General features: G+C 42.1%; 1 protein-coding gene across 1 annotated transcript in view; it reads right to left on the bottom strand.

Annotated features, from left to right (window-relative positions):
- The window catches only part of aldh16a1 (aldehyde dehydrogenase 16 family, member A1), a 65,413-nt gene that overhangs the window by 34,379 nt on the left and 8,308 nt on the right, over window positions 1-22,726 (bottom strand). Inside the window, exons 2-5 of the mRNA XM_072588792.1 lie at window positions 20,413-20,515; window positions 17,329-17,455; window positions 15,754-15,932; window positions 12,448-12,525 (exon numbers count right to left, since the gene is read on the bottom strand). Coding sequence (XP_072444893.1) covers window positions 12,448-12,525; window positions 15,754-15,932; window positions 17,329-17,455; window positions 20,413-20,515 — 487 coding nt within the window. The remainder of the gene's footprint in view (window positions 1-12,447; window positions 12,526-15,753; window positions 15,933-17,328; window positions 17,456-20,412; window positions 20,516-22,726) is intronic.

A 22,726-nucleotide genomic window follows, 5' to 3' on the forward strand; every position in this document is an offset into this window, starting at 1 on the left:
TCGATTAAGTCACCTCTCAACCTTCTTCTCTCTAACAAAAAACAACCTCCAGTCCCTTAAGCCTTTCCTCATAAGACCATAATGGTGCTGAACAATCTTGAGGTGGTCCTGGGGGCGAGCAACACTTGGGTCTCTGAATTACTAGTTCAGCAACACCACCATTGTGTCATGGCCTCCAGCCCAAATGACAAATAACATATGCCTGGGTGTGTTACAGAAAACACTGCATTAAATTTACACCACATTAAAAGCGGAGATGAGAAATCTCTTCACTCAGTGTTAGGAATCTTTGAAATTCAGAAACCTATGATGCAATGAATGAGATTGTCTTATTGTACAAAAATCTAGCAATCGAGGATTATTGAGATAGGGCAGGCAAGTGGAGCTGTGGTAAAAAGGTATGACCAGTTGAATGGTGGAGCAGCCTCCAGGGCTACACAGACCTGTATCTTCTGTTTCTTGCCCTTATATAGACAAACACAAGCCCTTGTCTGTAGCAGTTGTAGACTTTGCAAAAGCACTTCTGAGAGTGGTTCAAAAGCCATCACAAAATGAAGTTTCTACAGAAATACTGTCAGTAGTCTCAAATTAAAAGGAAATAGCTACAAGATTTACTCTAAGATACAAGGCAGTTTGCTATCGCGTGCATATTCCACAGCCTGCAGCTAGCTTTGAGTTCCTCCAACTTTAGCTTCAAATGACCTTCATTCACTGCTTTGTACAAAATAGCAATTGTAGCTGAGCGAAGGTGATAGGGATTCATTTCTCCCGTGAATACCTCCACACTGCCATCAAGCCAGTCTAATGGCCAATTTGCTTTCCTTGGCACTGTAAAAAAAGAAGAGATTCGTGTGCAATTAAATATACATTATTTGGAGTAAACACCTTCACTGATTGCTCTAAGAGCTGTAAACTAATGCAAAAAAACAAAGATAAGCTGCTAATCAGTTTATAGACCACAAAAAAAAGGAGCGATAGTGATCACCCTTTGGCCTAATTGTTATTTCTAGTTCAAAGAGTTGGCCAAACATCTTTGCACCCTCTCACTGGCTTGGAATTTATAGCCTCAACTGGCACAATTGCAAATTGTACTCTGCGTGCCAGATGGTCTGAACTAAATTAGTCTCTTCCCAAATGAAATGTAAAGTATGACGAGGATCCTAATTGCGGAGTTGCCAAGTGGCTTGTTCCCTCATCCTGCTTCCTGAAGAAGGGCTTATGCCCGAAACGTCGATTCTCCTGCTCCTTTGATGCTGCCTGACCTGCTGCGCTTTTCTAGGAACACATTTTTCAGCTCTGATCTCCAGCATCTGCAGTCCTGACTTTTCCCCCTGTCTAGATACCCTGGTGCAGCGGGTAGGAGGAGTTGGGCAACAAAAACATTAAGAGGGATTTAGTCTGACACACGAACAAGCAGGGAATAGAGGAACAGGGACTGTGCACAGGCAAGTTGGATGAGCTTAAAATGGTATCACAGTCAGTACAAACACGATGAGCTGAAAGGCTCATTCCTGTGCTGCACTGTTCTACGTTCTTTAGGTCATCACTTTTTAGAGGCCATATTTCTTCACACTTTGCTCAAAATCCAATCAATATCTGGCTTTAGGAATCAGTTTGCTAGCCTTTTTCTCCACTGCCTCCAAGGATTAAATATCTCTCACATTCAGCTTGTAAGTGATCCAGCCTTTAGGACTGAAATGTGGAGACTTTCTTCCTTAAAATAAAAACAAACATTCTCGGGATGTGGCTATTTATTACCCAGACAGCAGTTAAGAGTAAACCACACAGTGTGGAGTCAAAGGGCACTGGTGAACCAGAAGGATTTTTCTGAAAAATGGACATCATTAGACTCTTAATTCCAGCTTTTTATTGACTTCAAATCCCACCATCACCATGCCAGAATCTGAACAGAGGTCCTGTGATCACCACTTGGGTCTAATAGTCTAGCTGTAATACCACTGGGCCATTATCTCCCCCTTCACTCAAACTTGCGAATCTTCAAAACTCTCCACTCCAGATAATAAATTAATACTTTTTGGATTCTCCGGCAACCAAGTGATATGAAGTAAGGCAGGAAGGTGAAATAGAGGTAACAGGAGAGCTATAACCACATTAAATAAAAGAGTGGCAAATGGAACAATTTGGTTACTCCTCTATATCATATTATGGAAATAAATACAAACTCTTTGCAGCAGTGAAAGACTTTCTGAAAAAGAAAACAAAAATGCCAACAGCAGTAAACAATTAAAAAGCAATTGCTAGGGGACATTCTGAGACGCTGTATAAGGTAGGTTTGCTTTCTTGTGCACACTGCATCGCCTGTAGCTGGCTTTAGGCTCCTTAACCTCGATCAATGGACTTCCCCTGTTTCTCCACTATGTACACCTCAGCCCTGTCATTGAGTCTAATGATCAATTCAATTTCCTTATCAAAACGGGAGAGATTTTTATACAATTAAGAATATACCATCTGGAATTAAAATCTTTACTGTTTGCTGTTTTAAATACAGAAACTGATTCAAAAGATAAAGATCAGATGCTGATTTGTCCCTTCAGGTCTTTAAACCAAAAGGTGATAATTTCATTTTGAACTAGAAATAACAATTAGGGCAAGAATTTGCCAAGTGCCTCCAAACTATCTCCTGGATCTTGAATTTATACCACTAACTGGAAACACATTTGTAGATTGTACTCTGCATGCCCAATAATGGCTCTGGTCTGAATTAAATTAGTGGCTTCTCCTGAACAAAATGCACAGCATGATTGAGTTCCTAACTAGTGAGCGACTGAGTCATTCACTCTCTCCTCCAACTATTCCAGTACAACTTGAAAGAGTGTTACATATTTAACTTAATTGCCTGGGTTTGTTAACAATCCCATTTGACCGCACAGATGTTGTGAAAGATCCTATGACACGTATTTTTGAGAAGAGCCAGACCATACTTGTGGAATTCTCCTCAGAACCCTAATGGTAAAACTAGATTAATCTATTTAGATTAATGTTCAGGAGATCTTGTTGTGCACAAATTCAGTGCTGCGTTTACCACCTAACAAAGTGCTTCATTGGGCTTAAAAGTATTTTGGATTCTCCAAGTCATGAAGGCTAGCATAAAGAAAAGAAAGTCATTCTTTTCTCTAGGGATAATGTAGACCACTTTTTCAAAAAATAATTCATACAATGTGGTACTACTGGCTAGATCAGCATTTATGGCCCATCCCTAATTACCCTCAAGTAGTTGGTGGGAGTTGCCCTTTTGAACTGCAGCTGTCACGTGGTCTAAGTACACGTACAACGCTGTTGGGGAAGGAGTTCCAGAATTTAGACCGAGTAATACTGAAGGAATGGTGATTACTTCCAACTCGGAATGACGAGAGGCTTGGAGGAGAAGTTGCAGGTGATGACATTCCTACACATCCCCTGTCCTTCTGGAGAATAGAGATCATGTGTCTGGAATGTTTTTTTTGATCACAGCTTAGTGAGTTGTTGCTCTGCACCTTGTAGATGAAATACACTGCAGGCATTGAGAGCTGGTGGTGGAGAGGATACACATTGCAAGTGTTAGATGGGTAGCCAATCAATGAACTGCTTTGTCCTGGATGATGTTAAGCTTCTTGAGTGTTGTTGAAGCTGCATTCCTCCAGATAAGTGGAGACTATTCCATCAAACTCCTGACTTGTGTCTTGCAGATGGTGGACAACTTGGGGAGTCAGCAGCAATTTACTCACCACAGAATTCCCAATGTTGCCACTATATTTATATGATTGGTCCAGTTCAGTTTCTGGTCAATGGTAACCCCCAAAATGCTGATAGTGAGAAATTCAGTGATGGTAATGCTATTGAATAGCAAGGGGTGACAATTGGCTCGCCTTGTTGGATACGATCATTCCCTGGCAACTTCTACTTGCAATATAGCTGCCCAAACATGAATTTCATCCAGGTTTTTCTGCTTATGGACATGGACTGCTTCAGTATGCGAGGAGTCAGGAATGATGCTGAGCATCATTCCAGATCTATTCATATGTCTGTGTTCTGACATTAGGGATCAGTCTTTTAATTAAACCGTAAGCAGATAGAAAGTATATCACATAGTAAGTTGATGACTAAAACTGAACAAATGGCAAGAGATCATGACTTTATGACTGAGATGAGGAGAAATTTCTTCACAGAAGGGTCGGTACATAGTTAGTATGTATTCAGGAATATGATTGCAATACTTTTTAGACACAGTCAGACAATCAAGGAATAAGGGCAGGGCACAAAGGTGGAGTTGAGCCAAAAGATGAGCTGTAACCTAATTAAGTGGCTCTTTGTAACAGTGGAAGATGATCTTAAAAAGACAACACAAATACTATGAGTACCTTCAAATTGAAAGGAAATTGCTAGAAGATTTACGCAGAGATACAAGATTTGCTACCTCATGCATATTGTACAACCTGCAACTAGCTTTTGGGTCCTTAAACTCTAGCATCAATAAACTTCAATCACACTTTGCACAAATTAGGGACTGCAACCAAGTGAAGGCATGAGGAATGTGTGTTCACTGTGGAGAAGCATCAGCCTGGACATTGGTGCTTGGTGGTCAACTTGCCTTTTTTGGCACTGTGTAAAAGAAGAAATTTTCACACAAATTGAAGCACATTATCTGGAATAAATTACTTCACTGTTTGCCCTGCTAAATGCCATAAACTGATGCAAACGATAAAGATGAATTGCGGATCAGTTTATAGAGCAATAAAGCGATAAAGCATTTCAGATAACAATCTCCCTTTGAACAATAAATAACAATTAGGTCAAGAGTTGATCAATTTGATTCTCTCCACATGACATCAAGAAAAGGCAATAGCCCCTGACAATACTTTGGCATCGTAATGAAGATCTGTGTTCTAGAACTAGTTGGGCCTGGATGTAGGTTTGCTCACTGAGCTGGAAGGCTCGTTTCCAGCTGTTTCATCACCATACTAGGTAACATCATCAGTGAGCCTCCAGATGAAGCTCTGGTGACATGGCCCGCTTTCTACTCAAGTGTTTAGGTTTCCTTGGGTGGATGATGTAATTTCCTGTTTTTTTCTCGGGGGTGGTAAATGGGATCCAAGTCAATGCATTTGTTAATAGTGTTCTGGTTGGGTGACATGCTTCCAGGAATTCTCGTGTGTCTCTGTTTGGCTTGTCCTAGGATGGCTGCGTTGTCCCAGTTAAAGTGGTGTCCTTCTTCATCTGTATGTAAAGATACTAAAGAGAGTGGGTCATGTCATTTTGTGGCGAGTTGATGTTCGTGTATCCTGGTGGCTAGTTTTCTGTCTGTTTGTCCAATGTAGTGTTTGTTACAATTCTTGCAAGGTATTTTGTAAATAGCATTAGTTTTGCTTGTCATCTGTATAGGGTCTTTCAAGTTCAGTAGCTGCTGTTTTAGTGTGCTGGTGGGTTTGTGGGACACCACGATGCCAAGAGGTCTAAGTAGTCTGGCAGTCATTTCAGAGAGGTCTTTGATGTAGGGGAGAGTGGCTAGGGTTTCTGGATGTATTTTGTCTGGTTGTTGGGGTGTGTTCCTGAGAAATCTGCGGGCTGTGTTCATTGAGTAGCCATTCTTTTTGAATATGCTGTACAGGTGATTTTCCTCTGCGCTGCAGTGTGTGGTGACTCGTTGAAATAATGTTCTAATGCAGCTTTGTTTGTGGGTGTTGGGATGGTTGCTTCTGTAGTTCAGTATTTGGTCAGAATGTGTTGTTTTCCTGTAGACACTGGTTTGAGGTTCCCCATTGGCTGTTTGCTCTACTACAACATCTAGGAATGGCAATTTGTTGTTGTTTTCCTCCTCTTTAGTGAATTTTATGCCAGTCAGGGTATTATTGATGGTCTTAAAGGTTTCCTCTAATTTGTTTTGTTCAGTGATGACAAAGTTGTCAGCCACGTGGCAGACCCAAAGTTTGGGTTGGATGGTTGGCAGGCCTGGTACCACATACCAACACTTACAAGTGGCGATAGACCCAACCGCACAACTAGAGAACCGAATCACAGCTCTACTCAAAAAACTTCAGAAATCTGGACCAATACCTAAGACCAACTTCCAAAAAATGAAACCAGACGGATCGAACACACCACGTTGCTACAGATTACCCAAAATTTACAAATCAGGAGCCCTCCCTCAGATCCATTGTCTCACTACCTGGAACATCAACTTACAAATTGGTCAACGAGTTACACCAAAAGACTAAAAGACTTAAAGCCTGACGCCCACCACTCCATCCATCCATCCAAGAATTCCTGAAGACCAAAGACACCAACATATAGAAGATGATGAAATAATGGTCTCCTTTGACCTAACAGCACCATTCACATCCATCAACAACAACCTGGCCAAGGAAACACTGACTACACTATTAGAAGAACCAAAGACACATACACCAAACACCACCAACTTCATCAGCAAGGACAATGTCGTCAAGCTAGTGGACCTACGCCTTACCACCCACTTCACCTTCAACAACAAAACCTACAGCCAAACCAATGGAACACCCATGGGATCTCCGATATCAGGGTTCTTAGCAGAGGCTGCAATGCAGAGACTCGAACAAACAGCTCTGCCAACCATGCAACCCAAGCTTTGAGTCCACCACATGGATGACACCTTTGTCATCACTAAACAAAACAAATTAGAGGAAACCTTCAAGGCCATCAATAATACCCTTATTATCATAAAATTCACTAAAGAGGAGGAAAGGGTGCAGGTTTGCTCACTGAGCTGGAGGTTTGATGTCCAGACGTTTCATTACCTGGCTAGGTAACATCATCAGTGGCGACCTCCAAGTGAAGCGAAGCTGTTGTCTCCTGCTTTCTATTTATATCTTTCTCCTGGATGGGGTTCCTGGGGTTTGTGGTGATGTCATTTCCTGTTCATTTTCTGAGGGGTTGATAGATGGTATCTCGATCTATGTGTTTGTTTGTAACGTTGTGGTTGGAGTGCCAGGCCTCTAGGAATTCTCTGGCATGTCTTTGCTTAGCCTGTCCCAGGATAGATGTGTTGTCCCAGTTGAAATGGTGTTTATTTTCATCAGTGTGCAGGGCTACGAGGGAGAGAGGGTCGTGTCTTTTTGTGGCTAGCTGGGGTTCGTGTATCCTGGTGGTTAACTTTCTTCCTGTTTGTTCTATGTAGTGTTTGTGGCAGTCCTTGCATGGAATTTTATAGATGACATTGGTTTTGTCCATGGGTTGTACTGGGTCTTATGTCTGCTAGTTTTTGTTTGAGAGTGTTGGTGGGTTTGTGTGCTACTAGGATTTCAAGGGGTGTTAGTAGTCTGGCTGTCATTTCTGACACTTCTTTGATGTATGGTAAGATGGTTAGGGTTTCTGGCTGTGTTTGGTCTGCTTGTCGTGGTTTGTCCTTCAGGAATCTGCGCACTGTATTTTTTGAGTATCCGTTCTTCTTGAATACATTGTACAAGTGGTTCTCCTCTCTTTTCTGAAGTTCGTCTGTGCTGCAGTGTGTGGTGGCTGGTTGGAATAGTGTTCTGATACAGCTTCGTTTGTGTGTGTTGGGATGGTTGCTGGTGTCGTTAAGTATTTGGTCAGTGTTTGTCAGTTTTCTGTATACGCAGGTTTGTAGTTCTCCGTTGTCCGTTCTTTCGACTGTGACATCCAGGAATGCGAGTTTGTTGTCGGTTTCTTCCTCCTTGGTGAACATTATGCCTGTGAGGGTGGTGTTGATGATGTTAAATGTCTCTTCTATCTTGTTTTGTTTTGTGATGACAAAGGTGTCATCTACACAGCGGACCCAGATTTTTGGTTTGATGGTTGGTCGGGCTTTTGCTCTAGCCTTTGCATTACCGCTTCTGCTACGAGTCCTGATAGCGGAGATCCCATGGGTGTGCCGTTGGTTTGTTTGTAGATTATGTTATTGAGGGTGAAGTGGGTGGTGAGGCACAGGTCCACTAGCTTCATGATGTTTTCGTTGGTAATGTGATTGATGGTGGTTGGTGTGTGTGTGATGGTCTCTTCTAAAAGTGTGGGAAGTGTTTCCTTTGCCAGGTCGATGTTGATGGAGGTGAACAGTGCTGTTACATCGAATGAGATCATTGTTTCGTCTTCCTCTATTTTGGTGTTTTTAATGATTTTTAGGAATTCCTGGGTGGAGTGGATGGAGTGCTGTGATACTTCTACTAGGTATTTCAGTCTTGCGTGTAGTTCTTTGGCCAGTCTGTAAGTTGGTGTTCTGGGTAGTGAGACTATGGGTCTGAGGGGAGCTCCTGGTTTATGGATTTTTAGTAGTCCATAGAATTGTGGGGTGTTGGTCCCGTCCGGTTTCATTTTCTGGAATTGTCTAATTGGAAAACAACAACAAACTGCCAAACCTAGATGTCATAGTAGAGAAAACAGCCAATGGGGAGCTTCAAACATATATGGACCAAATACAGAACTACAGAAGCAACCATCCCAACACCCACAACCCACAAAATCACCTAGACAGTGTTTTCAAGAAAGGACAGGTACCCAATGAACACAGTCCGTCGATTTCTCAGGAACAAACCCCAACCTGACAAAACACATCCACAAACCCTAGCCACTCTTCCCCTACATCAAAGACATTTCAGAAATGACTGCCAGACCACTCAGGCCTCTTGGCATCATGGTGTCCCACAAACCCACCAACACACAAGCTAATGAAGTTGAAAGACCCTACACAGACAACAAAACTAATGTCATTTACAAAATAACTTGTAAGAACTGTAACAAACACTACATTGGACAAACAGACAGAAAACTAGCCACCAGGATACACGAACATCAACTCCCCACAAAAAGACATGACCCACTCTCACTGGTATCCTCACATACGGATGAGGAAGGACACCACTTCGACTGGGCCAACACATCCATCCTGGACAAGCCAAACAGAAACACGCATGAGGATTCCTAGAAGCACGGCATTCCAACTGGAACTCTATCAACAATCACATAGACTTAGATCCCATTTATCACCCCCGAGAAAAAGAACAGGAAATAGCACCACCACAGGAAATGACATCACTCACCCAAGGAAACCGGAACATACATAGAAAGTAGGCCATGCCACCAGTGTTTCATCAATGTTATTTAATATGGTGACGAAACGTCTGAAAGCGAACCTTCCAGCTCAGCAAGCAAACGTACATCCCGAACCTCAACCCGAGTTGCAAATCTTCTCAAAACTCGCTAACTAGTTGGGCCCTTAATCAAACTGTTCCAGTGCAGTTACAACAACCACATCAACCAACAATGTGAAAAGTTGCCCAGCTATGCCTGGTCTACACAACGACGGACAAATTCAACCTAGTCAATTACTGCTCTTGTCTACTCTCAGTCCTTAGCAAAGTGGTGGAACATACAAATGGAATAGGCCTCTTGGTTCTCATTCATCCTCATTGCCTCAGATTCCCTTACTAACAAGAACTTACCTACATTTAAAAAAAATGGATGTTGTAAATTGGAAACAAAAAGTTCAGCAAGTCTGGCAGCATCGGTGGAGAGAAATAGAGTTAACGTTCCAAGGAAGGGTCACAACCCAAAACATTAGCGCTGATCTCTCTCTACCGATGCTGCCAGGTCTGCTGAGTTTTTCCAGCAACTTCTGTTTCCATTTAAGAACTTATCAATATCTGCCTTAAAATATTCAATAAGAACACTTGTGCTTCATTCTGAGGCATAGTTTCAAAGTCGCATCACATCAAAAAAAAATCCCCTCATCTCTACCCTAAAAGGATGACCAAATTCTGGACTGATCCAAACGTCCTTTGCACATTCATCTTGTCAAGACTGCTCAGAATCTTACATAATTCAATGATATCATCTTTCACTGTTCTGAACTAAATGAAAATAGGCCCAATCTTTTCGTACACATCAACCTGCTCATTCCAGGAATCAATCTGGCAATCAATCTATACAGAAACAAAAAGAAAAATGCAGATGCTGAAATCCAAGGTAGACAAGCAGGAGGCTGGAAGAACACAGCAAGCCAGGCAGCATCAGAAGATCATGTCTTTACACCCTTCCTTATGCAAAGTGACCAAGATGTGGTCTCATCAACGCCCTATATAACTAAGTCTTATATTCAGTTACTCTAGTCATAAAGGATAGCAATCCATTGGCCTTCTTTATCACTTGCCGCACTAGTGTATTAACTTTTGTCACTTAAGCAGTCAAACACCTGGATCCCTCTATCCCTCAGAACTCTCTAATTCCTCACCACTTAAACAATGCTATTCTTTTATTCTTCCTATCAACATGAACAACTTCACTTTGCTCTCCGTTATACTCCACCTGCCAGATTTTTGCCCACTGACATAACAAGTCTACATACTTGTTATGTCATCTTCACAATATATTTTCCGACCTGTCTTGGTGTCATCTGAAAATTTAGCAACCACGTCCTCAATCCCTACACCCAAATTATCAAAATAAATTATTAAAGGTTGAGAGCCCAGCACAGACATCTGTGGGACCCCACTCATCATATCCTGCCAATCTGAAAAAGACCCATTTATGCATGGGCCAATAGGCTGAGAAGTGGCAGATGGAGTTTAATTTAGATAAATGTGAGGTACTGCATTCTGGGAAAGCAAATCTTAGCAGAATAAATACACTTAATGGTAAGGTCCTAGGGAGTGTTGCTGAACAGAGAGACCTTGGAGTGCAGGTTCATAACTCCTTGAAAGTAGAGTTGCAGGTAGATAGGATAGTGAAGGCGGTGCTTGGTACGCTTTCCTTTATTGGTCAGAGTATTGAGTACAGGAGTTGGGAGGTCATGTTGTGGCTGTACAGGATCATTGACTTTGGTTGGGTCACTTTTGGAATATTGCAATTCTGGTCTCCTTCCTATTGGAGTGAACGGGTTCAGAAAAGATTTACAAGGATGTTGCCATGGTTGGAGGATTTGAGCGACAGGGAGAGGTTGAATAGGCTAGGGTGGTTTTCCCTGGAGCGTCAGAGGCTGAGGGGTGACCTCAGAGGTTTATAAAGTCATGAGGAGCATGGAAAGGATAAATAGACAAGATCTTTTCCCTGGTGTGGGGGAGTCCAGAACTGGAGGACATAGGTTTAGGGTGAGAAGGGAAAGATATAAAAGAGACCCAAGGGGCAACTTTTAAACTCAGAGGGTGGTACTTGTATGTAATGAACTGCCAGAGGAAGTAACATTTAAAAGGCACCTGGATGGGTATATGAATAGGAAGGGTTTGGAGGGATATGGGTTGGGTGCTACCAGGTGGGACTAGATTGGGTTGGGACATCCGGTCGGCATGGACGGGTTGGACCGAAGGGTCTGTTTCCGTGCTGTATATCTCTACGACTCTATGCATATTCTCTATTTTCTTTCAACCAGGCAGGTTTTTAAATCGATGCTAACATGTTTACCCCTGAAACCAAGAGATCCTACTTTGCACAATAACTTTATATGTGTAACTTTGTCAAATGCGTTCTGAAAATCCTAGTGCAGTCCAACAATGGGATCACATTTTAACCTTTCAAAGAAATCCAATAAATTGGTTAAACATGATTTTCCTTTCACAAAACCATGTTGACTCTTCCAGGTTACTTTGATTATTTCCAAGTGGCCATTATCACACCCTTCCCATGATAGGCCTTGAGCTAACTGGGCTATACCCACCTTGCTCCCTCTTTGCTTCCATAAACTGGTAACATTTGCTATTTTCAAGTTTCATGGAACTTTCCATAATTAGTGAATTTAGGAAAATTACCACTAATACATCCACTACCTCATTAGCCACATCCCTCAAAACCACAAGATGGAATCCATCAGGAACCAGAGAGTTATCAACCTTAGCTCCTTTAGTTTGCTCTGTATTGCTTCCCTACTGATGATTTCAACAAGTTCCCCTCTTCCACCAACCTCTTGATATATGGGTTTCATTGGGATGCTTTTCCATGCTTTAATACGAACAGAGAGGGAAAATATTTGTTCATTTCATCTGCCATTTCCTTACCAACTTCCCATTATTATTCTGTTGAAAGCCAACACTCACTCTACTCTGTTCCCTTTTAGATACTAGTAGAAACACTCACTGTTTTCACATTTCTAGCTTTCTCTCATGCTTTAATTTCTCCTTTTAGTCCTTCTCTGCTCTTCTTTGTGTCTGACCTGTCATCTGACCAGCCACTCCCTTCACACAATGATATACTTTTTCTTTAAGTTTGATGCTCTCATTAACTTTAGATACTCGTGAATGTTTTATACGAGGAAGGTACTTATTCTGAAATATCCCGTTAAATGTGTGCCACTGATTCTCTACTGATCTCTGTCTCAAATCACACTTCACTTCAGCCGGCTCAGCTTTCATGCCCAAATTGTTGACTTTTAAGTTTAATTTTTAATCATACACCCCTTTTCTCCCTTCCAAACTGGATTAATTTAGATTATATTACAAAAGCTAGAGATGCCTTTGAGGTGTCATGTCTCACCCATAGCGAGAGCTGGACAAATTTTCCATGTCAGCAACATCAAAGGGAAGTTCCACGGAACAATCGCTGCAACAACACCTGAATAAAGAGGATGGAAAATGTTTGTCATTAAACAGTATAACAAAACATAACAGGACAGGACAGGACGGGACACTCAAAGATTTTGCAACTTTCACTGTGCATAACCATGACATTTTTGCATAGCATATAAACCTTCGTCAAAGGTGACAAACTATCAACTGCAAAAGCAAATGATTTAAGATTACACAAATGGGAGATAGTTGGCAGAGAGGATTTTACAGAAAGAATGCAGCATCTCGGCTGTCTGTAATAATCCTCTCATCTAAACTAGTTTTAGGTGATGAATGCTACTTATGTTCTTAAAATGCTCAATCAGTTTTGAGATATCCCCCTTCCTAGTAGGTACACTAATTCAACTGAATTTGATACTCATTTTTCAGCACCATGAAGGTGCCACAAGGGAGCATGGTGTGGAAAATGGCATGGATAGCACTGGCAGAACAGGCAAGCTCCTCCAAGGTTAGGTGGAATGTACAAAACTATGCATGGTCCACGTAGGCTTGATGAGGTCAAGTTAATTGTGTCTATCACTTGTTGCTGCTGATCTAGGAGTCCTAAATGGAGGAGTATAAAAGGAGATTACTGGTAGTTCTAAATCATACTTTGTCTCGGGTAACTTTATCGGAGTCTAAGCTAGGACATGACAGAGAACGTTATGTATTCGGCTCATGTTGTACTTTCCCTGGGAGTGTTTGATGAGAACAGCACGGAGGGAACTTTATTCTGTATCTAAACCCCATGCAGTGGCTGCTCTGAGAGTCTTTGCTGAATACAATGTAATGAGAGTTTGACTCTAAGTCCATGTTGCAGGGGTTTGTACTGCTAATGCCTTTGTGGAAAGTGAAAGGTCAGCTTAGGTTGAGGGTGGTCACATGACACAACCCAGCTTAGTTTTGGTGCTTTCCTTTCATGATCAGAGAGTTTGACAACAAACCCCACATACCTCAGGCATTTGTAAGTCCTACTTTGATTCCTTCATCTTATGGTCTATTGGGGATGAGGCAGAAGAATGGAATTGAGGATTATCAGATCAGCCAACTCATCGAATGGTGGAGCTGATTAAATGGGCCGAATTGCCCACTTCTGCTCCAATGAGTTGCGGCTACTCGAATGTGGTGCATTGCTGGATCACTGGTATGTGACAGTCCACTCGAACACAACTCACTGCCTTCAAATGGAGGTAGAAGGAGGACATTTGACAGAACTAAACCAACAAAAATACTGTCGGTCGCAATTTGCTAGTCAGGCAGTGCCCTGAGGACTCTGTCTCCTCCTCTGCTGAAACAACCACATCACAATGGGTGGCACGGTGGCTCAGTGGTTAGCACTGCTGCCTCACAGCACCAGGGTCCCAGGTTCAATTCCACCCTCAGGTGACTGTCTGTGTGGAGTTTGCACATTCTCCCTGTGTCTGAGTGAGTTTCCTCCGGGTGCTCCGGTTTCCTCCCACAGTCCAAAGATGTGCAGGTCAGGTGCATTGGCCATGCTAAATTGCCCATAGTGTTAGGTGCATTAGTCAGAGGGAAATGGGTCTGGGTAGATTGCTCTTTGGAGGGTCGGTGTGGACTGGTTGGGCTGAAGGGCCTGTTTCCACACTGTAGTGAATCGAATCAAATGCCAACTGTTTTGGCTCTGCCATTTGCAGCAAAAATACTACCAGGTCTTTCCCCCTTTCAAACCTTTAACATGTGTTCCAACATTCAGTGCCTTTTGTGCAATCTCATTTTGCACAACAGTTTACAATACACTGCAATACACCAAGAAATGAACAGCATTTCATGGAGGTGATGGGGAAATCTGAAAAGGGCTTTGGATAGGAGTTTGTACGAATCTCACTTAATGAGTTCTGAAGCTTGAGATCTCGGACTCAAAAACACTGGACTATACCCTCCTGTTTTTTATTTAAACATAGTCTGTTACCTCCACCTAGTGGTAGGATAGAATAATGACACATGGCACAAAAGTTATTTAGGTAATCTCCATAGAGGTCAGGGCCCAGTGTCAGGGTATCATTTGTACAGATTGAGAGAGAACAATTAAAAAATGGTGCCTTGGGAACACAGGCATTGTGTGCTTGAGAAAGTACTGAATGACTCTCCACAATGAAATGGTCTTCTGCCCAGCTGAGAGCTTGGTAAGTGATTCATTCCAATTAGCATTCTTTCAGAATCTTTCCTGACCTTGTGATGCTAAAGGCACATTATAGCCAATAAAACCTTTTTTAAAAATGTTGCCACTGTTCCAATGTAGGAAATGTTACAATCAAGCAGTGCACAGTAAACTCTCATAATTAGCATTGCGATCAAGTAAATTGTTTTAATAATGTAGGGAGAGATAAATATTGATTAGGACATAGAGGGTAACTCCACTCTCCTTCTTAAAAATAATGTCACAAGCTATTTTAAGCATTTGGTATTGGTCTCAATTTACCATCTCATCTAGAAAGTGTTTCGAAAAGAGGGTGTGAGGTATAGGGAGAGGCTGAATAGGTTGGGACTATTTTCCCTGGAGTGTCAGAGGCCTTCGATAGATTTATAAAATCATGAGGAGCATGGATACGGTGAATAATCAAGGTCTTTTCCCCAGGGTAGGGCAGCTCAAAACCAGAGGGAATAGGTTTAAGGTTAGAAGGGGAAGATTTAAAAAGGGAGTTAAGGGGCAACTTTTTCATGCAGAGGGTGGTGCGTGTTTGGAAAGAGCTGCCAGAGGGAGTGGAGGGAGCTGGTACAATTACAACATTTGAAAGGCATCTGGATGGGTATACAAATAGGAAGGGTTTGGAGGGATATGGGGCAAATGGGACTAGATAAATTTAGGATATCTGGTTAGTTGGACCAAAGGGTCTGTTCCTGTGCTGTACACCTCTGTGACTATGTCACCTCTGAGTGCAGCACTCGCTCAATGCTGCATCCCATCCTGGATTAGGTGCTCAACAATACGGATTGGGCCTCGAATCCTGAAGCTTCTGACTCAGCAACAAGTGCGCTACCCACAGAGAGGTCTGTTCAAACAACAGAGTGTTCTGAAATAACGTCTGTGGAACAGCTTTGAAGAAAGGTCACTGAGCTGAAACATTAACTTTGTGTCCCCCTCAACAGTTGCTGCCACACCTGTCGACCACTTCATGCATTTCTCTCGCATCAGATTTCTGGCATCCTCAGCACCACGCTTTTGCAGATCTGTTGTCAAAGTGGCTTGTGCGTCCGCTGATGAACTCACACTGACCTACTGGCTTCCAGTTCTTCATTTCAACATCCATGAGCTGTGCCCAGCCAGCATGGTGATAGAAGTGTCGCACTACCAACGGGACATCACAGTCTCGTGATTCACGGATTGGCTTTCCGTTGTCTAAGCTCTCCAGCACGCTCAATAGTCTCTGGTGCTTCTGAACATTTCTGGCAACACTGCAAAAACAGAACACCACACCATAGTCTGCAGCATTCCAAAATATGTGCGCCTGAACCACTCACATAACAGTTCGCAAGTATGACATGCACAGTGCTAAGAGGATTTTTAAAAATAATTTAATAGTAGCATACAAGAATGGCTCCAGCCAAACTCATTCAAAAAATGCATTATAATCTAGAGGGAAATTTGAATGACTGCTATGGCTATTACTTACCATTAATAACCTCAAATGGTAGAAGCCAAATATTTCCATCGTTCTATGCACACTGCAGCCTCATTTCACATATTAAGACTGGAAATCAATGGATGTAACAGTTGGAACTCTGATCAGCACGTGCTTAACATTTGCAATGCTGTACAAGTTTACTGTAGCTGTTAATGGCATCTGTGATACTGCCATCAGCCCAATAATTTAGTATAATGAATAACTGGCTCCTGCAGCACAACTGGACGTCCCTCAATTGCTAATTATGTCAAGATTCAAAGGCTGAATGGCCTCCTCCTGCTTCTATGTTCCTTATAAACAACCAACGACTTCATCACCTGAGCGCTGATACCTCTACTGAATGACCTAGATTGATTTGAGATTCATTATCTGCCCAGAACTGAAAGCCAATTATTTTAATGAGATTTTATAAAATGGTTGAGCGCCGAAACATTTTAAATAACACAACTTTTCTTCCTCTATGTCCAATAAAATAAATCTCTGAAGAGCCTGCTAATGAGAACAGTGCAGAGACACTAATTAGGTAGACAAGTGACCAAGACAGTACTTAGCAAAGCTGAAAGTTGAAAAAAATATCCTTTGCACAATAAGCAGAACCAAATCCCAGAGTGCTGATTACCTTCCAGAAGGAACTGGACAAAACTGGTATAAAAGCAAAATACTGTAGATGCAAGAAAAGCTAAAAATGCTAAAATAAACAGCAGGCCAGTCAACATGGGGTGACAGGGAAGGGCAGTAAATGCTTCAAGTCAATGATCTTTCAGCAGGGCTGTCACATTCATCAAGGTCACGGGTCTGATGAAAGATCATTGACCTGAAATGCAAACTCTGTTTTTCTCTTCACTGACGCTGCCTGACCAGTTTAGTGTTTCCAACATTTGTTGCTTTTATAACCAAATTAAAATTTTGATAACAATTGGGCCTGAATGGAGTCATTGCTGCTGCTGCTGCTGCTGACTCAATTCCCAGATTCTGCAAAATTTAGGGCTAAATGTTCATTGCGCTGTGGTCTAAAGGCCAACATGAGAGTGCCTGCAATTATTTTAAACAGCACCTCTGCGCAAACAAAGGGTAATTTGCAATGCCATAGCCTGGGGAAGTAATTCAAACCCACATCCCACACTGTGACTCAGTTACTTTCTGGAACATGACACTGCGCATCATACCTGTACAGATGTCTTGCTCGCACGTGACAAGGCAGCTTACTCCAGGACTCAAAAGCTCTCTTTGCAACTTTCACCGCCAGCTCTATATCTGCTTCCTCACCTTCAACAGTGTCGGCCAAAGATTCCCCTTGAAAGAATAAAATATTTTCAATGAAAGTTTGATGCCTTGGTGGTTTAGGAGCACAGTTACAGGAGGTGGCCATGCAGCCCTGCGGACTATTCCACCAGTCGATGCAATCATGCTTGATTTTTGTCAAAGCTTCAGCCACTTTGCAACTCCCATCTACTTGCCTCGGTCCCTCATTCTTTCAGACACACAGCTAGCAAATATCTGTCTGTCTATCTCAGATTTAGGATGGCTAATTTATCCAGCAGCTTCTGCATTTTTCAGGAGAGCTCTACACATCCACCACATTTTGTCATTATCATCTTATCTTAGACTCTGCCACAAGCAAAATAAAGTGTTTTTTCCCCCTAAGTACCCTACTAATTCCTTTAAAATACTCCCTTAATCACAAGTAATAAGATACATGAAAGAACTGCATTGAACATCTATTCCTGTATTTCATCCCATTGTTGGGTAGCATGGGGGCTCAATGGTTAACACTGCTGCCTCACAATGCTAGGGACCCGGGTTCCAGTCCACCCTCAGGTGATTGTGTGAAGTTTCCATGTTCTCCCTGTGGCTGTGTAGATTTCTACTGGGTGTTCCAGTTTCCTCCCACAGTCCAGAGATGTGCAACTAAGGTAGAACCATAATGTGCAGCGATATGCAGGCTAGGTGGATTAGCCATTGTAAATGGCAGGTTATGGGATACAGTGGGATGCTCTTCAAAGGGTCTCTACGGACTCGATGGGCTAAATAGCCTATTTCCACATTGTGGGAGTTTGACGACTCTAAGTTCTGCTGGTGAAATCCATATCTATGTTTTTGTTGCCTCCAGATTCAACTCTTCTGACGTTCCCCATAAATGTCATTCTGTCATCCACGCTGTACAAGTATGACTTAATTCAAACATGCCCATATCCTAATTTACACTGTTCCATTCACCTATCACTCAAGCTTTCAGACATACATTTATATCTGATTTATTATGTTAGAAACACAGCACCAGCATGACGACACTGCACTCACTCTGCACAGCACTGAAGTGTTAATCTAACTACGTGCTCAAGTCCAGGAATGAGAGACTTGATCTCTCAATCTTCCGACTCGGAAAGGAGGCATTTTCCTCCTTCTCCAAGAAATGTAGCACAAATTATTGCATTCCAAACTGTCTATTACAATCTCAGGAAAACAACCACAGGCTACTCAAAATATATATGGGAGCTAATACTATAACTCAAACTGGCTTTTCAGTACCAGACAGGATTCCATTATTCTCTTTATCAACTACCCAAGTAAGGGAGCTGGTATGGAGGTTCAATTGTGTATTATGTGCCAATGCAAATGTATACAAAATCACATTTAAGTGAAATAATGCCAAATAGGAAAAAATTGCTTTGTTCACCAAGTGCACATACTGAAGAATGAGCTATGCACAAGACCTGAAGGGTGTAAGTTCCAGGAACATATAAAGTGTTGAGTGGCAAAGAAATACCATCACCCTGTACCCAGTGAAGCCTCACTGTACCATCACCTTATTGCCTGCCTAAGGCAGGAGGAAGGGGTATTGTAGTGCTTAGTACTGGACTAGTAATCTAGAGGCAAACCCAGGCTTATGCTCAGTGGACACAGATTTAAACTCTGCCACAGCAGCTGATGCAACTTAAATAAATCAGGTACTGAAGCTCGTCTCAGAAATGGTGACTAACTATCAGATTGTTATGAAACCCCAACGGGTTCACTAATGCCCTTTAGGGAATGCAATCTGCCATCTTTACCTGGTCTAGCCTCCATGTGATTTCAGATAATCACAGCAATGCAGTTGACTGGTCATTGCCCTCAAGCCACTTAGTTCCAGGGCAATTTAGGGACACTAAGATTGGTGGAGTAGCAGATATTGAAGGGGACTGTCAGATAATACAACAGAACATTGATAGATTGGAGAGTTGGGCACAGAAATGGCAGATGGAGTTCAATTTGGACAAATGGGAGGTGATGCATTTTGGAAGATTCAATTCCAGAGCAAACTAAATGAAAAGGTCCTGTGGAGAACTGATGGACAGAGAGATCTGGGTGTTCAAGTCCATTGTTCACTGAAGGTGGCAACGCATATCAGTAGAGTGGTCAAGGCAGCATAGGGCATGCTTTCCTTTATCGGATGGGGCATTGAGTACAACAGTTGGCAGGCCATTTTACAGTTGTAGAAAACCTTGGTTCAGCCACATTTAGAATACTGCGTACAGTTCTGGTCGTCACATTACCAAAAGGATGTGGATGCTTTGGAGAGGGCGCAGAGGGGGTTCACCAGGATGTTGCCTGGTATGGAGGACGCTAGCTATGAGGAGAGATTGAGTAGATTAGGATTATTTTCATTGGAAAGAGAGAGATTGGAGAGGGGGGGGGGGGGGGGGCTGATTGAGGACTACAAAATCATGACAGGTGTAGACAGGGTGGATAGCAAGAAACTTTTCTCCCTCCCAAGAGTGAGGGACTCAATTACTAGGGGACACAAGTTCAAAGTGAGAAGGGAAAAGTTTTGGGGAGATATACGTGGAAGAGTCTTTATGCAGAGGGTGCTGGGTGCCTGGAATGCGTTGCCAGTGGAGGTGGTAGGGGTGGGAGCAATAACATTATTTAAGATGTATCTAGATAGATACATGAATGGGCAGGGAACACAGAGATACAGATCCATAGAAAATAGGCGGCAGGTTTACATAGAGGATCTGGATCAATGCAGGCTTGAAGGGCCGAAGGGCCTGTTCCTGTGTTGTACTGTTCTTAGTTCTAAAGAAATGCTGGTTTTTCCAACTATATCCCCTTGAAGAATTTTTTTTTGCAAAGGTAATAACTGGTTGAAGAAAGGGGGAAATCAGCAAATAAGACTGAATGTTTTCATAATCTCCAATGACAAGAGAAGATGAAGATGCAGATGGGAAGTTGTGGAATGCTTCTATTTGGAGAAAAGAAGTGCTTCTTACCTGTAGCAGGGTTTTTTGATGTGGAGAACTTACGGTTTTCAGGCTTCACCCATTTGCCTCCAATGAAATGACCGAAGCATCGTTTGTGATAATCCAGCCAGGCCTGATGCAAAGAAACTGTATTTAATAAAAAGATGTTTGCCATCCCTTCATTGAGCTAATCTCCTGGTCCTTCGACACCAACACTTAAATACAGGTTTTACAACACAACAAGCAACTCTTTGGCCCATCATGTTCACACTGGCCATCAGTTACTTATTTCCCAGGATCTGCCCCGTAGCTTTGTATGCTACATTGTTTCGCGTGTGCATCTAAACATTACTTAAAATGTTGGAATGGTTCCTGCCTCGACCACTCTTTCAGACAGTGAGTTCCAGCTACATACCAATCTCTGGGTGAAAAGAATTCTCCTGAAATCCCTCTAAGCCATCTATATTTTTGGGACCTTCAACTATCCTTGACTAAGTTAATATTTTGACAAACAAATCTAAGCATGCCCCAAATTGTAAACAAGAAACACCAAATGATGATCGGGGTGGAAAGCAAGTTGAGATTCACCTCTTTATGGCTAAAGGCTGCTTTTATTTGACTCCTTACCTCACTGGGAGATCAGTCAACTCAGCACTAACCAGAGATCAGAACTCATGTCTTGTCTTGTCTTGTCTTAGTTAATTGACTCCTTTCTGAAAGCCACATCAGAATGTTGCCTTCACATTGTGGGTAATTAGATAAACTGAGGTATTGCTTAATTAGGAGGCCAGAGTTAGGACAAGTGTTGTTAAAGAGATTTGCATTTATATAGCACCTTTCACGATGCTGGGATGTCACAAAATGCTTTACAGTTAAGTAAGCAACAAAGTAGTAAATTTTCTACACTAAGCTCCCACGAATACAAATTGCCGAATAATTTATTTTCTGTGATAGCAGCTGGAGAACAGGAACATTAAAGAAAAGACAGGAGGCAGCCCTTCAGCCCCTTGAACCTGCTCTGCTATTCAATAAGATCATAGCTCATGATTATGGCCTTGATCCCACTTGACTGTTTCTCATAAAACCAGACTCCCTGATAGACCAACAATTTGTTTAACTCAGCCTTGAATAAGTAACGTTACTTGAATGTATAAAATCTAAATATAGGTCAGGACATTAGCAATATCCATGGGAGCTTATGTATCCATTACAGGGGCAATCTGGAGCTTTGCTTTACCATCTCATCCAAAAACCTGAAATAATGTATTTACAGTATTGCATCATGAGTGATTTGTGAAGTCAATATTACAGCTCTATAAATCAGGAACAAGATTTAGGATTTTTTTTTAAACACACAACAGAAAACTCTGCTAGGTTTCTCGTCCCACATGGGGGAAAATTCAAGATGTGATGAAACACAAAGACCTGGAGCACTTGGAGAACCAATTAAGAGTGGCAAATTTCAAATTAAAAAGCCCAGGCTAATGTTCTGTTGATGGCTGTTGATAGAGTTTAAACTAAATTAATAAACATTGAATTGAAAGCTAACTTTAGGAATGGTGACTACAAAACTATCAACGCATTTTGCTTTTAAAAAACCCATCTGGTTTACTAATATCTTTTAGGGAAGGAAATCTGCCACCCTACATGGTCTAGCCGACATGTAACATGTCTGACTCTTAACTATCCTTATTTCAAGGGCAATTAGTGATGGGCAACTGACCTGTTTTTTGCAAAAATATACTTTAGTAGTAATAGGAAAAGGAAACAGTTACTGAATCAGTTCATTTCTATACAGTTTTTGCATTAGAAGAAAACAAACACTGGGATTTGACTTTCTCAATAGTTACAAATAATCTAAAGGCATTTCTTAATTACGTTTGGTTTCTAGCAACCACTTAACTGTATCTGAGGCACCAGAAGATTCCATAAATGAATGCACCCCTGCTGAGCTTTGGCAGAATGACCTCAGATGGTGGCCTTTCCCCACTGTGTCTTGGTGGGAGCTGCCCCAGGCTTTAGTGCGTCCCTCAGCACGTGGTCCTGGACCTTGGAATGTGCCAGTCCGCAATACTCGGTCAGGGTTAACTCTTTCAACTGGAAGACCAACAAGTTTCGGGCAGATCAAAGAGCATCTTTTACCGAGTTGATGATCTTTCAGGACCAGTTTAATGTTTGTCTCTGTGTATGGCATGGGGAACAGCCCATAGAGCACAGAGTTCTCACCAGGATGAACCTCGCCAAAAACCACTGCATCTTTTTCCAGACAAAGGGCACATTCCAGGAGATTGTGGACAACAAATGCTGACCCTGCCAGCAAACTCCACAGCCCATGAACAAGTTT

Source organism: Chiloscyllium punctatum, chromosome 18 (assembly GCF_047496795.1).
Source record: "Chiloscyllium punctatum isolate Juve2018m chromosome 18, sChiPun1.3, whole genome shotgun sequence".
In the NCBI taxonomy this organism is placed as follows: domain Eukaryota; kingdom Metazoa; phylum Chordata; class Chondrichthyes; order Orectolobiformes; family Hemiscylliidae; genus Chiloscyllium; species Chiloscyllium punctatum.